The sequence below is a fragment of the Carcharhinus amblyrhynchos genome, chromosome 14, assembly GCF_965287045.1.
Source record: "Carcharhinus amblyrhynchos chromosome 14, sCarAmb.v2.hapA, whole genome shotgun sequence".
NCBI lineage: Eukaryota > Metazoa > Chordata > Chondrichthyes > Carcharhiniformes > Carcharhinidae > Carcharhinus > Carcharhinus amblyrhynchos.
The window spans coordinates 35,017,029-35,032,942 of record NC_137337.1 but is presented as its reverse complement, the minus strand read 5'-3'; the positions used below and the strand labels follow the sequence as shown (position 1 = coordinate 35,032,942).

Sequence of the window (15,914 nt, the reverse complement as noted above, 5' to 3'; positions counted from 1 at the left end):
AATATCTATGCTTTGGATGCAGTGAATGCACGCAACCCTGACTGCGAGAGCTGTGTGCTATCAGCTTGCACCTCACTTCATGTGCCCTTGAATATTACTTCAGTCACACCAGTACAAAAAGCTAATTGGATAGAAATCAAAGGAATGTGGTGGCAACCCAACATGTAGGTAACGGTCAACAAAATGGCAGAACTTTATGGCCTTGCACGTCCTGAAACTCTAAAATCCTGCCTAGGTCAATGGATCTTTCCATGGTGTGTCCCTCGCCTACTAATATGACACCCTTTTTCGAAAAGGGAGAGAGGCAAAAAGCAGGAAACCGGAGGCCAGTTAGCTTGACCTCTGGTCGGGAAGTTCCTGGAAATCAATCATTAAGGAGGAGATGACTGAACATTTGAAAGTTTATTTATTAGTCACAAGTAAGGCTTGTATTAACACTGCAATGAAGTTACTAGTCATCACATTCCAGCGCCTGTTTGCATTAATGCACCTAAACAGCACGTGGGAGGAACACTAAACAGTCTGTGGGAGGAAACCAGTGCACCCAGAGGAAACTCTCACAGACACTGGGAGAACGTGCAAACTCCACACAGACTGTGATCCAAACCAGGAATGGAACCCTGGTTCCTAGTACTGTGAGGCAGCAGTGCTAATCACTGTGCCACCATGCAGTTTGGAAAGGCAAAGCTCAATCCACCATTGTCAACATTGTTTTATGAAGGGAAAGCCATGCTTGACAAACTTGCTTGGGTTCTTTGAGCCAGCAATGTGGATAGTGGGGAGCCTATGGATGTATATCTAGACTTCCAGAAAGCGTTTGACAAGGTGCTGCATAAAAGACTGACCAAGAGGTTAGATTTTAGGGGATTGGGAGTAGAGTATTAGATTGGATTGGCTGACTGACAAAAAGCAGAGGGTCAGGATAAATGGGTCTTCTCCAGCTGGCAAAATGTAACTAGTGGGGTGCTGCAGGGGTCATTCCTGTTTACAATCTATATAAATGCAAGTGGGACAGAGTGTAACATAGCAAAATACAGATGGATATAGATAAGCTAGGAGATTGGCAGATGGAATCATAGAAGTCTTGTAGTGCAGAAAGGGGCCATTCGGCCCATCGAGTCTGCACTGATACCAATCCTAGACAGGCCCTATCCCCACTAATCCCTCTAATCTATGCATCCCAGGACATTACGGGGCAATTTAGCATAGCCAGTGCACTGAAACCGCACATCTTTGGACTATGGAAGAAAACTGCAGTACCCGGAAGTAACCCGCATAGACAAGGTGAGAACGTGCAAACTGCACACAGTGACCCAAGCCAGGAACTGAACCTGGGTCCCTGGCGCTGTGATGCAACAGTGCTAACCACTGTGCTGCCTGAGTTTAATGTGGATAAGTGTGAAGTTATCCATTTTGGCAGAAAAAATAGGCAAATTATTACCTAAATGAAAAGCAGATTCAAAATGCACCTGGGCAGAGGGATCTGAGTGTCTATTTTCATGAGTCACAGAAAGTCGGTATGCAAGTGTAGCACATAATAAAAAAGGCAAATGGGATTTTGCCATTTATTGCCAAAGACCTGGAATATAAAAGTAGAAAAGTGTTGTTGCAGTTGTATAGGGTGCACGTGAGACCACATCTGGAGTATTGTGTCCAGTTTTGGCCTCCTTATTTGCAGAAGGATGTGAAGGCATTGGAGGCACTTCAAAGAAGATTTGCCAGATCGATTCTGGAGATTAAGGGCTTGAAATAGGAGAGGTTAAACAGTCTGGGCTTGTACTTGCTGAAGTTTAGAAGGATGAGAGGGGATCTGATTGAGCTATATAACATTTTAAAGGAGATTGATGAAGTAAACACAGTCCAAATGTTTCCTGTTATGGGACACTCTAAACCAAAAGGTCACAGGTATAGGTTGAGAGGTCGATTTAAAACTGAGATAAGAAAGAATTACTTCTCACAGAGGGTGGTGAATTTGTGGAACTCTCTGCCCCACAGCACAGTGGAGTCTGAATCATTGAATAGTTTCAAGAAGGAGATAGACATATTTCTAATAAAGGAAAGAGGGATGTGAGGAACAATTGGGGAGGTGGATTTGAGACCAATGATCTGGTTGAATGTCGGAGTAGGCTTAAAGGACTGAATTTGCCTACTTCAGCTCCTGGTTCCTATGCTCTGATTCCGATGGTGGGTGGGACAGTAAAATTCTGGTCAGTATTTCATGGGCTGCACTCAGAATCCAGATGGGTCGCATATGGCCCCTGGGCCACAAGTTGCCCATCACTGGCTTGGTATCATTCTCATGCCTTTCCCCCATAACTCTGTTTCTATTCCAATAATCATCTGATATCCTCATAGTGCCTCGAATGAACCTGCCTCCACCACACTTTCAGGCAGTGTATTCCAGACCTGAACCATTCAATGTTCTCACGTTGAATTTTTCTTTTGCAAATCAGTTTAAATCTGTGCTCTCTTATTCTTGGTCCGTTTATGATGGAACAGTTTCTCTCTATCTACTCTAAAGTTTATTTAAAGTAAGGCTTCCATTAACAATGCAATGAAGTAACTGTAAAATTTCTCTAGTCGCCACAGTCTAGTGCCAGTTCAGAACAATGCACCTAACCAGCACGTCTTTCCAAATGTGGGAAAAAATCGGAGCACCTAGAGGAAACCCATTCAGACATGGGGAGAACATGCAAACTCCACACAGACAGTGACCCAAGCGAGAATCGAACCCAGGTCCCTGGCACGGTGACGCAACAGTGCTATCCACTGTGCTACTCTGTCCAACCCCTTCATGATTCTGAACATGTCTATGAACTTTCCTCTTAGCCTTCTCCTCTTTGAGAACAGACCCAACCTTTCCAATCTATCCTCATAACTGAAGTTTCTCACGCCTGGAATCATTCTTGTAAACCTCTTTAGTGTCTCTTCACATCCTCCCTATACATGGTGCCCAGAACTGTACCCAATAATGCAGCTGAAGTTTAACTAATGTCCTTAAAAGCTATAATTCCAGAATTTTCACTTCACCTTTGGCGAGTAGACCAATACAGAGACGCAACAGATATATTACTGAACCAAAAGTAGAAAAATGCTGGAAAATCTCAGAAGGTCTAACAGCATCTGTGGAGAGAGAATAAAGTCAACGAGCCAATAAATGCTGTCCAACCTGCTGAGATTTTTCAGCATTTTCTGTTTTTGTTTCAGATTCCAGCATCTGCAGTATTTTGTGTTCATCCCAGATGTATTACAGACCCAGTGACTTGAATTTGCCATGAGTTTTGAGAGGGTGACAGATCATAGTTTGGGCAATTGTTATCATAAATGTATTATAAGAACATAAGAAATAGGAGCAGGAGTAGGCCATCTAGCCCTTTGAGCCTGCCCTGCCATTCAATAAGATCATGGCTGATCTGTCGTGGCTCAGTTCCACATTCCCACCCTCTCCCCATAATCCTTAATCCCCTCGCTTATCAAAAACCCATCAACCCGCGTCTTAAAAATATTTAGCAAGGCAGCCTCCACCACTTCAACGGGCAGAGAATTCCAGAGATTCACCACCCTTTGAGTGAAGAAGTTCCTCCTCAACTCCGTTCTAAACCGCCCCCCCCTTTATCTTGAGGCTGTGCCCCCTAGTCCTACTGTCCTTTCTGAGCGGGAAGAGTCTCTCCACCTCTATCCTATCCATCCCATTCATCATCTTATACGCCTCAATGAGATCTCCCCTCATTCTTCTAAACTCTAACGAGTACAAGCCTAATTTATTCAGCCTCTCCTCATAGCTCAACCCCCTCAACTCCGGAATCAGCCTAGTAAACCTCCTCTGCACTCCCTCCAAGGCCAAAATATCCTTGCGTAAGTGCGGCGACCAAAACTGCACACAGTACTCCAGCTGCGGCCTCACCAATGCCCTATACAGCTGCAGCAAGACCTCCCTACTTTTGTATTCAATCCCCCTCGCTATGAAGGCCAGCATCCCATTCGCCTTCCTGACCACCTGCTGCACCTGCAGGCTGGGTTTTTGCGACTCATGCACAAGGACCCTGATGTCCCTCTGCACCATCGCCTGCTGCAGTTTTTCGTCACATAAGTAATGTGTATTATCCCACATGTAATAAGTATTATCCCACATGGGGGAAAGAATGAAAATTGATCCTTTAAGCTTTTTATGACTCATACATCAGGCGCGTTGGTTTAAGATCATACAATTATGATAGCAGTCTACCATCTACAAGGGACAAATCAGGAATGTGAAAGAATATGACCCATCTGGATGAGTACAGCTCCAGCAACAGTCAAAATGCTCAATGCCACCCAGGACAAAGCAGCCTGCTTGAACAGCTTCCATTCACCTTAAACATTCACTCCCTCATTCACAGGCACACAGTGATGGCAGTATGTACTATGGTAGAAGATATAATGTGTCAATTCACCAAGCTCCTTTGACAGCATCTTCCAAACCTGTGGCGTCTGTCATCTTGAAAGATGAGGGCTGCAGATGCATCGGAACACCGTCACCTGAAAGTTCCCTTCCAAAGTGCACACTTTCGTGACATGGAAGTATGATTCTGATTTGAACCTATATACCTTCACTGCTGCTGAGTTAAAAACCTTGAACCCCCTTCCCAACAACAGTTTCCAATCTACAGTTCAAGAAGGCACCACCTCATGGGCAATTAGAGGGAGCAACAAATGCTGGCCTTGCCAGTGGCACTCTCATCCCACAAAATAATTAACAGAAAATGTGATTCCACCGATACCATTAAAATACAGCCAAATATGAAATATTTTGCAAGTTTTAATAGTTCTTTTAAAAATCTGTTCAATAGCAAAATATCAGAAATATGGTTTTGTTTCCTTCTGCATCTAATATTCCGGGCTTAATTTACTTGTGTTTTGAACCAAGTGATTGCAGCTTTTTAACATGAAGGGAGAAACAAGTTGCTTGCGGTTATATCATACTTTTCGCAATCACCAATTATATGAAAATATATAATGGCCAAATAAGTATTTTGAAGTGCAGTCAATGTTGTGTAGTAAATGTAGCAACCAATTTATGCACAGCAAACTCTCACAACCAGCAATATGATAAAGACCAGACAACCTGTTTTTGTGATATTGATTAAGGGATAAGCATCAGCCAGGGCACCCAGGATAATTCTCCTGGCAGTTGTGTTAAGAAATTTATATCGACCTGAATAGACCTGAGTTCTTCATCTACCATCTGATCGAAAAGGTGGCTCTTCCATCAACGTAGTGCTCCCTCAGCCTTGCGCTGCACTGTCAGCCTTGATGTTTACACTCAAGCCCTGGATTGGCGCTAGAAACTAGAATCTCGTGTTTCAGAGGCAAGAGTACTACCAACTGAAACGCGATCGATGCTGAGCCATTGTAATTGGCTGAAGCATTCAAGGAGCAGCAGCAAATAGATGGTAAAAAAGCAGGGAATGCACACAATGTCCACAGCACACTTGTGCCCAAATTTCCCTTGATTATTTTTCTGTATTTGTTTTATACCCCAATATCTGGGCGCAAATAGAGGAAATTCCACTTGACTCTTGTGGTACACAGCTGTTTTTCAGACTAGAAAAAGGTATACAATGGGAGAGAGGGGTTTTTTTTGTTTTTCATCATCTGCAGTATTTTGCTCTTGTTTTAGAAATTGAATCACAAAAAGGTTTAATTTTAAGTAAAATCCTCAACAATGGATTAAATTATTTCCACATCTGGGAGAAATTGGGAATCATCTACCAGAACTTGCTAGTTGGGGTTCAACAAAGGTGTCTTGTATAAATTTGCAGCTGGATGGTTCATGAAAAAAAATGTTGTAATATTTGCTTCAAACTAAATCTTCTGGGATATTGTATTACACACAGGGACTTGAGTTTAAATAACTTAAATAAGTTTGGACTTGTATGATTTTTAATTGCATTTCTCTTTCCTAGTTCTTATGATGTGGCCGTTGTTGGAGGAGGAATTGTTGGATTGGCATCTGCCAGAGAGCTTATACAACGGTATCCTAAATTGAGCTACGTTCTACTAGAAAAGGAAAAAGAACTGGGTACGCTCTGCTTTAAAAATGCTGAACTAGACAAATGACCAACTTGTAAAGCGTGTCCTGTGCCATAAATTTCAGCCTTAAGCTATTTTGTAATATTTGGCTGGAGTGAGGGAATGCATTGAGTGGATGAGTGGGAGGTGGTAATGATTTCTTACATACTATGTGCGATCAAGCCTTTGGCTCTCAGATTTGAGACACATGTTGATGCTCTAAGTGAGTAGGTCAGTAAAGGCCTCAACTGTTCTATCTCTTTTTTTCCCTCTGCTCCACCCCCACCAAAAGAAAGTCATAAGAATTCCTAATTCCTTTTTAAAAAGCTGACTCTCAACCCCTTGATCTTTGCAAGCCACCATCATATCACCTAACTCTTTCAGTTTGGGAATGAATCATTACAAACCAACTTGCTATCCACCTTTCCCTGCTCAGATGATGAGTGGAGAGCCGGAGATGTGAAGATGGAGCAATTTTTCCATAAGTAGAACACAATAGTGAAGTGTTTGGAGGTAATTGGGTAAATGTGGATGGCAAGATAACCATTGCATGATGGAAGTGATTTTGAGTATGAGTGCACGCTGCCACCAAATGGCCCAAGCTTATTTAGTTTTTAATGCGCCAATGCAAAGAGTAGGGCCAATATTGTTACCTAATATATAAAACAAGAATATCATAACAAAATTCATGTTCATTAATTCTGTGGTAGTTTAATAAATTTAATAATTATTATTTATCCCCTTGCTCAGCTTTTCACCAGAGTGGACACAATAGTGGGGTAATTCACAGTGGAATTTACTATACACCTGGCTCTCTGAAGGCCAAACTGTGTGTGCGGGGTGCTGAACTAAGCTATGCTTATTGTGTGAAGAAGAGTATCCCTTACAGAAGATGTGGCAAAGTGAGTATTCCTATTGCTATATGCATGTTCATTACATTACTTTTTTTTTCTGTTGCTTGCAGTGACTATATGCAAATTATTTGTACTGTTTTTGAGAAGTTTAATTTGAAATTTGGAATGCCAAAATTTTAACTTGAAAAATGAAGTACAACTCTACTCTCTAACTCTCACTGTTACTAAATTAGAATATTTGTTAGTTATGGAACCAGGCATATTTACTTCCTACAGCATACTCCTATTTTTTCATGTTTATGTATATAACCCACCAACAATGGCTATACATTTACATGTTGACACAGAAAATTGAAGACTGTGGGTGCAGTTTTCTGATGAACAGTCCAGTGTGCACCAGAAATAAGTTTATGTGCTCGTTGTGAATTTGCTATACCTTTAAAACCTATAATAAACACAAATTTACATACACAAAATTATTTTTAAGTGTTGATTCCAAATTTAGGTGTTTAAAATAAAAACTCAAATGATTCAGCAAAGTTCTTTCAACGGAATCTGTATAAGCAAGAAAAATGACTGACTTAAGACAGTCCATTTTCTAGAAAGTCTTAATTTTATTCAGCTATCAACAAATAATACACATCTATTACATATACTGCTACTTTTTTAAGGAGGAGTTCATGACAAAAGCACAGTTGTGATGTACTTATATAAGTTTATTATTTGCCTGAAATAAGGTGGTATGGTGACACAGTGGTTAGTACTGCTGCTGCACAGTGCCAAGCACCAGGTTCGATTTCCAACTTGGGTCACTGTTTGTGTGGAGTCTGCATGTTTTCCCTGTGTCTGCGTGGATTTCTCTGGGTGCGCCAGTTTCCTCCCACAGTTTGAAAGATATGCTGGTTAGGTGCATTGTCCGTGCTAAATTCTCCGTCAGTGTACCTGAACTGGTGTCAAGAGTGTGATGACTAGGGGATTTTTACAGTAACTTCGTTGCAGTTTTAATGTAAACTGACTTGTGACAATAAATAAACTTAAAGTTATGAAACTTCAATTTGTGGTTTCTTTAAGTGTTTTCAAAGTGAAAATATCTCTCGTGCACACAGATCAAAAGAACCTTCTCTTGTACCTTTCATCTCCTGATAGGGAGTTTATGGTCTTATACCCTATCTCTGTAATGTCTTCCAGCCATATAACTTTCTTGAGATCTCTGCATTCCTCCACATTCTGGACTCCTGAATTTCATCAGTGGTGGCCATGCCTTCATTTACATAATCCCTAAAGTCTAGATTCTGCTTCCTAAATTCCTGTCTCCTCCTTTAAGATTCTCGTTTCAAACCTATCTCTTTGACAAAGCTTTTGGTCTCCTGTCCTAATAATTCCATAGTGTCAGATTTGTTTTTATAAAGCCCCTGTGAAGCACCTTGAAATGTTTTTTATATTAAAGGTGCTACATAAATACAAGACGTTGGAAAATTCTGCAAGTGCAGATATGATTGTACTTTTTGAGCTGGATCTCAGTAACTTGTTAAAGTAAAATATCTTGTTATAAACCAACTTTTTAAGAGAATTTGAGGCCTTCACAGAAAAGCTTTGCTAAAGTTTTAAAAAATGCGAAAGATAGTTCCATCACATTTATTCACATTGGAATTCTTAATTTTCTGGCCTTGTTTAAAAGCTGTAAATATAAATGTCAGTGAGTAAGAAAATTGTTGTGGTCAATTTAGTAAGGGGACACACTGGTGATAAATCTCATCACATACAACGATTCGAATAGAGAATTTTTAGAGTTAAGTTTTGGAATACAAGAGTGTTGTCAGGAGATAAAGTAGGATGAATGTTCATTCACAAGATTTTTAATAAGATAATAGTAGATCTTTGCTATGGCTCACGTAAATGGCATTGCAAGTTCTCCTTCTTCCTGAAAGATAAATGTTCTTTTTGTTTTCAGCATTCTTTTTGTAAAATAAATCTCCTTTTGTTTCTGTATGTCACTCAACCTCTTTTCATGCCTATTCCCTTACACTCCTTTCTGCTTACCTGAAGCCCTTTTTTTTCTTGTGCCCATGTCCAGCTTCTGAGTGTCCTCAAGCATGCTCATTTCTGTTTGTACCTGGCTGTAGAGAATAGCACTAATAACAAACAGCAACTTGAAAATAGGCTTCAGATAAGTCTGTTATTGGTCTGTTCGTTGATATGCAGAAAAAATATCCTTTTGCAGGGGAGGAATGGAACAGACATGGGGTACTACAAGTGCTCATAGTTGGCGTACGAGACCTAGAAAACAAGAGGCAGAGTGCAGGCCAAGAAGTGAAAATGGGCTTCAAGCAATCCTACAATGGGCTGAGGGGATGAAAGAATATTGGGCAAAGAGCAACCCAAGAACAGGAAGAGCATTTGGAAAGATAAAAAATAAATTTCAACAAAAAGAAAACTGTACAAAAGCCAGTATGGGTGTCAGATTGAGCTTTTTAGCAGGATGACCAGTGACCAGAGCTGTGCTTTTGTTTTGTCAATGCCATCAGTATAGAATAATAATTACTCTTACAATGAACATAATTCATTGTGTGACAGAGAAATGGTAATACCATTAATTCTGGAAATGCCTATCACCATTCCTCCTGTAGTGGAACAAGCATTACAGGTAAATTTGAACATCATTCTAGAAATTTCCACAGGATCAGGTTTTTCAATGCAATGTGTACACTTGTGTATCAAATTGAACATGGAATCAATAAACGACTCCACTCTATTAAAGTTGCCTGTTCAATCTCTTTGAGTAAGCCTTATCCTAGATGGATGTGATGAACCATATGACACATTGTACCTGAACTTCCAGAAACAGTATGGAAAATTTCACAGTAATTACTATTGCTTAAGATCAAAGGTGTGGCAGTTGAGGATAAGCCTTGGGCACGGTAACAGTGATTAGCACTGCTGCCTCAGTGCCAGACACCCAGGTTCGTCCAGCCTTGGGCCACTGTGTGGAATTTGCATGTTTTTCCGTGTCTGCGTGATTTTCCTCTGGATGCACTGGTTTCCTCCCACAATCCAAGGATTGCAGGTTAGGTGGATTGGCCATGCTAAATTGCCCCTTAGTGTCCCAAGATATGCAAGTTAGAATAATTAGCTATGGTAAATGTGTGGGGTTACAGGGAGAGACGGCTATTCTGTCAGAGTCGATACAAACTCATTGGGCTAAATGACTTCCTTCTGAACTGTAGGGATTCTAATTAAGAAATTGGCTGAAGGGCAAAAAAACAAGACACTTGTTGAAAGGATTAGGTTGGGATGGGATAAGTTGGGTCTGTGCGTCACCTGGGACTCTTACTGTTTCTACTTTTTTTAAATGTAATTTTAAAAATTGATCTTTTTCAGATCATGCTGAGGTAAGAATTGAGGTTTTGAAATTACGAAATAAGCTGCTCAAAATGTGTAAGTGGGAAGAACAATACAAAATTAAGTTTAATACAGATAAAGGTGAACAATAACCATGACATGCCCCCTGAAAAATGTAAATAGCTGTTAAAGAAGTTAAAGATCTGGAGTTTCAATACACTTGACAGTCAGAACTTCCAATTAATACAAAGCTGCCACTAATAAGACACATTGAATGTTGTAGTCAAACAGTGAAATATAAGTCAAGGAAAATTATAATTAAACTGAGCAGTTCTCTAGTCAGACCATTCAGACAAGACCTTTACAATTTATTTTTTAAACCACTAAGGCCAGAAATTTTCAGGTGGTGGGGATTTCTCTCCCTACCACCCATTGAATCAGTGGAGAAAGTACCCCATTGGTACCAGCTGCCTCAGAGCCATTTAACATTTGGTAAGACATTAATTGGCTTGGGTGAGATTTCCACAACCACCACCCCCTTCCCAACCTGGGAGGAATGGCTGGCAATGCTCTTAAGGCAGGATAATCAGCAGCTCTGGACTTCTGGCAGCATCAGGTTCGATGGTGGCCACTGCTAGAACTACAGCCAATCCTCAAACAAGAGGAGCAAAACGAGGTCTCACCAAAGGCAAGTTCAAGGTATTCAGGGATGTCTGGCAGGTCCCCAGTGATGGGAATGAGAGGTTTGGGAAGCTGTGTTTGAGAGATGGGAAGTACCATGCTTCCAATAAACACAGGGGACCTGCAAAAGGAGGAATCCTGTTTGCCTGACACCAGCCCATGCAACTAAAGCTGCCAGGCTTTCTGTTTGCCCTAGGTTTCCCCCTGCCTGAATTAGTGACGGGGGCCGGATGAGGTACCTAAGTCACCACTGTCCATAAAAATGGGAGACAATGATACCAAGATTGGTGACATAGTAGACAGTGAAGAAGATTATCTAGGATTGCAATGGGATCTTGATCAATTGAGCCAGTGGGCTGATGATTGGCAGATGGAGTTTAATTTGGATAAATGTGAGGTGATGTATTTTGATAGATCAAACCAGGGCAGGACTTAATGGTAGGGTGTGGACAGGTGACAAACAGACCAGGCACTGCATTTTACAAGCCCCTCCACTTTCAGAGTTGCTGGTGTTCTGCCCCAGAACACAAGTGAAACATTCAAGTAGAAAAGAGATTGTTTTTATCAGTCATGGAATGTGGACATTAGTGACAAGGGGCACGTGATGAAGATTCTCCCTTGTGCTATTAGACGAGGAGTTCCACATTTTATGACCTAAAGCTGATCCTTAGTCAGAGATTCTGGTTGTGTGGAAAGACTATAGAAACTTGAGCTTTTATAAATGCAAGGAAAAACTGAAAATAGAATCAGAAGTTACAGATTTCAGTTATTCAAAGGAGATTTGGGACTAATAGGAAATTGTTCTCATCCAAAGAGTAATGAACCCTGCAGTAGATTCTCAGAAGATTTGGCAAAATTCTAATTGAAACCTACTGGCAAATTTTATACAGAAAATACAAAATGAACTATTGTGAGTTATCTTGTATTCCATTAAATATAGGAAATTAACTGCATAGACTGAATACTTGAACCACTGAACCTTTCAGTCAGTTGGCAGTTCAGTTTGTAGGTTTGATGAATCCAGATATATTTGATTGACAGACCTTATTTTTTGTTTTGTTAAAGCTTATTGTTGCTGTCGAGCAAGAAGAAATCCCAAGACTGAAGGCATTGTATAAACGTGGACAGCAGAATAATGTCCCAGGTCTACGCCTTATTGATGCAAAAGAAATCCACAAGCGAGAGCCCTATTGTAAGGTAAAGTGTTCTAAATGTTGTGTCTTCCTCCCCTCCCAAACTTCTTGAATTCCTGAAATGTATAGGTTTTTGCTAATGTACTATTCCAGAGGAGTGAGCACCTGCTGACCATTCACCCAAGTGGCCATTTTCCCTATGTGGCTAAATAATGATGGTGGAGGCTTTCTTTTAATAGCATTATGGTCAAACCCTTTTTCCCAGTGTCCACGTGTGCTTTTCAGCAAGGTGACTGTTTATCAATAGGTGTGAACACTTGACTTATTTTCAGTGGTCTCTATTCTAGGATGCTGTTGGAACTAAAGTGCCTCAACTATTACTGTGGATTAGATTACCTAACTGATCTTAGACTGTGCAACAATTTTGTTTGTATGACTCAGTTACTCAGCCTTTTGCAACTGGGCCATTAAAGGAATATTAGTACTTAAAATGTGTTGTGTTTTGCACTTACTTTAAAAAAGCAAAAACAAAATATTTCAATACAATATGGTCAAAATGCATTTAGGAGAAGGTTCATTTTTGGAATTTTAAATCTTAGCTTTACATCAAAACATAAACCATAGATAAATGCAGTTATGAATATGAAAAGGATATTGCATAATGTGATAACATAGGTTAAAAATATGAAGGACGTTATGGGAGGTTAGGGAGGAAACTGCGGGCCCACTAGCAGAGATATTTAAATCATCGACAGCCGCAGATGAGGTGCCTGAAGATTGGAAGGTGACAAATGTTGTGCTTTTGTTTAAGAAGGGCTACAGGGAAATGCCTGTGAACTACAGGCCAATGTGCTAATGTCTATAGTGGGTTAAGTTGTAAGAAGGTATTCTGAGAGACAGGATCTACAGGCATTTAGAGAGACAAGAACTGATTAGAGACAGTCAGCATGGCTTTGTGAGTGGAAAATCATGTATCACCAATTTGCTTGAGTTTTTTTGAAAGAGGAACCAAGAAGGTCAAGGAGGGCAGTGCAGTTGACATTGTTTACATGGACTTTAGCAAGGCCTTTGGCAAGGTACCACATGGTAGGTTGTTGCATGAGATTAAATCTCATGGGATAGAAGGTGAGCTAGCTAAATGGATACAAAATTGGCATGATGACGGAGTGTGGTTGTAGAGGGTTGGTTTTCAAACTAGAAGCCTCTGACCAGTGGTGTGCCTTAGGAATCGGTGCTGGATCCACTGTTATGTCATTTATATTAATGATTTGGATCAGAATTTAGGAGGCATGGTTACTGAGTTTACAAATGATACCAAGATTGGTGGGATAGTGGATAGTGAAGAAGGTTATCTAGGATTGCAATAGGATCTTGATCAACTGGGCCAGTGGGCTGATGAATGGCAGATGGAGTTTAATTTAGATAAGTGTGAGGTGATGTATTTTGGTAGATCAAACCAGGGCAGGACTTACTCAGTTAATGGTAGGGCAGTGGGGAGAGTTATAGAACAAAGAGATCTAGGTTTATAGCTCCTTTGAAAGTGGAGTCGCAGGTGGACAGGGTGGGGAAGGCGGCATTTGACATGCTTGGTTTCATTGGTCAAAACATTGAATACCGGAGTTGGGACGTCTTGTAGAGGTTGTACAAGACCTTAGTAAGGCCACACTTGGAATACTGTGTACATTTCCGGTCACCCTAATATAAAAAGGATATAATTAAACTAGAAAGCGTACAGAAAAGATTTACTAGGATGCTACCAGAACTTGATGGTTTGAGTTAAAAGGAGAGGCTGGATAGAGTGGGATGTTTTTCCCTGGAGCGTTGGAGGCTTAGGGGTGATCTTACAGAGGTCTAAAAAATAATGAGGGGTATAGATCAGCTAGATAGTCAACATCTTTTCCCAAAGGTCTAAACTGAAGGGCATAGGTTTAAGGTGAAAGGGTCCAGAGGGGCAGTTTTTTCAGAGGGTGGTGAGTGTCTAGAACGAGCTACCAGAGGTAGAAGAAGAGGCGGGTATAGTTTTTTAAAAAGCGTTTAGTTGCATGCGTAAGATTGGTATAGAAGGATATGGACCAAATGTGTGCAATTGGGACTAGCTTGATAGTAAAAGCTGGGTGGAGTGCCCAAGCTGGACCAAAGGGCCTGTTTGCATGCTGAAAACCTCTAAGATTCTAAGAAATGCCTTTTTCTAAAGGTTACTCAAATCACAGAAATGTTTATCATTGATCTTAATCTTTTGAAAATTGTATCAAATTTTAATTATATTCAAAATCAACCTAAGCTTGTTAAGTATTTGTTCTCCTTGAATGTAAAATTTTGATTTGTTGAATTTTAAATTTCGATTTGTTGAATTTTAAATTTCGCTTTCTTAGTTGTGTTAAATATTAACCTATGATTTACAACCTCAAACAAATAAAGCTCTAAAGGAGTAAAGCTATTGGAATGCTCAGGAATAAAATATGTTAGCAGAACAAAAGATTTTTTTTAAATTGAATTTTCATACGTAATGTTTTCTTCTACTTTGTAATGTAGGGTTTGATGGCTTTGGATTCTCCAAACACAGGCATTGTGGATTGGAGAGAGGTAGCCCTCTCGTATGCAAAAGATTTTCGTGAAATGGGTGGAACTATTAAAACGCAGTTTGAAGCAACTGACTTTCAAACAACTAGGGAAAGTCCTGCAGGCAGCACAGACGGTAAGGGCCAACCAAAATTTGTGCTTTTTAAATGTTCCTGTGATGTGAGCATTGCTGGCATAGCCTCATTTGGCCATCCCTAAACATCCTTGGGTAGTGGTAAGCTGCTGCCTTAAACTGCTGCTATCCATGTGGTGTAGGTACACCCACATTTCTTGTACCTTGACCTTGCAACAATGAAGGAATGGCAATATAATTCCAAGTCAGGATGGTATGTGACTTGCAGTTGGTGATGTTCCCATGAGTCTACTGTCCTTATTTTTCTAGGTGATAGAGTTTGCTAATTTTAATTTCCTCTCAGAAGTCAGTAAAATAGTAGCGTACACTGAAATATTACCGGGAAGTCTTGATGATTCCAACACAACAATTATAAAGGAGGATCACTTTCACAAATTACAAGTTGCAGCGTGCTCTGAATCAAAAGTTGTACTGATGACAATGCTTTACATGTGTATGATCTAATGAATGTTAGTTGATTAAAAGAAGTATTCGTGACTTTTTGGTTCTGTCTTTGGATATGTCTTAATAGTCAAGGGAGACCCATATGGAGTCAGCACTGCCCAAACATCATACAGGTGAGCTAGATTTAGTCAATTTGGTGATCAATATTTAAGTGGAAAACGGCTAATGTTACGCTGCTGTTTAAAAAGGGTGGCAGGCAAAAGGCAGGGAATTATAGGCCGGTTAGTTTAACATCTGTTGTAGGAAAAATGCTGGAATCCGTCATCAAAGAAGAAATAGCGAGGCACCTTGAGAAGAATTGTTTAATAGAGCAGATGCAGCACGGATTTGTTAAGGGGAAGTCATGTCTGATGAATTTATTGGAATTCTATGAGGATGTGACTAGTGAGGTGGACGGAGGGGAACCGGTGGATGTGGTGTTTCTCGATTTTCAGAAGGCGTTTGATAAGGTGCCGCACAAAAGGTTGCTACAGAAGGTTAGGGGGCATGGAGTTGGGGGTAAGGTGTTAGTGTGGATAGAGGATTGGCTGTCTAATAGGAGGCAGAGAGTAGGTATCAATGGGTGCTATTCGGATTGGCGGTTGGTGACTAGTGGAGTGCCCCAGGGATCGGTGCTGGGGCCTCAGCTATTTACCATTTATATAGATGATCTGGAGGAAGGGGCTGAGTGTAGGGTGTCGAAATTTGCTGATGACACAA

At 40.5% G+C, this 15,914-nt stretch overlaps 1 protein-coding gene across 2 annotated transcripts in view; it reads left to right on the top strand.

Annotated features, from left to right (window-relative positions):
- l2hgdh (L-2-hydroxyglutarate dehydrogenase) overlaps positions 1 to 15,914 on the top strand; it is a 35,531-nt gene that overhangs the window by 1,027 nt on the left and 18,590 nt on the right. For both annotated transcript variants that reach the window (XM_080202643.1, XM_080202642.1), the window contains exons 2-5: positions 5,946 to 6,061; positions 6,802 to 6,953; positions 11,991 to 12,122; positions 14,591 to 14,753. In XM_080202643.1, the coding sequence (XP_080058769.1) occupies positions 5,946 to 6,061; positions 6,802 to 6,953; positions 11,991 to 12,122; positions 14,591 to 14,753 (563 nt within the window). The remainder of the gene's footprint in view (positions 1 to 5,945; positions 6,062 to 6,801; positions 6,954 to 11,990; positions 12,123 to 14,590; positions 14,754 to 15,914) is intronic.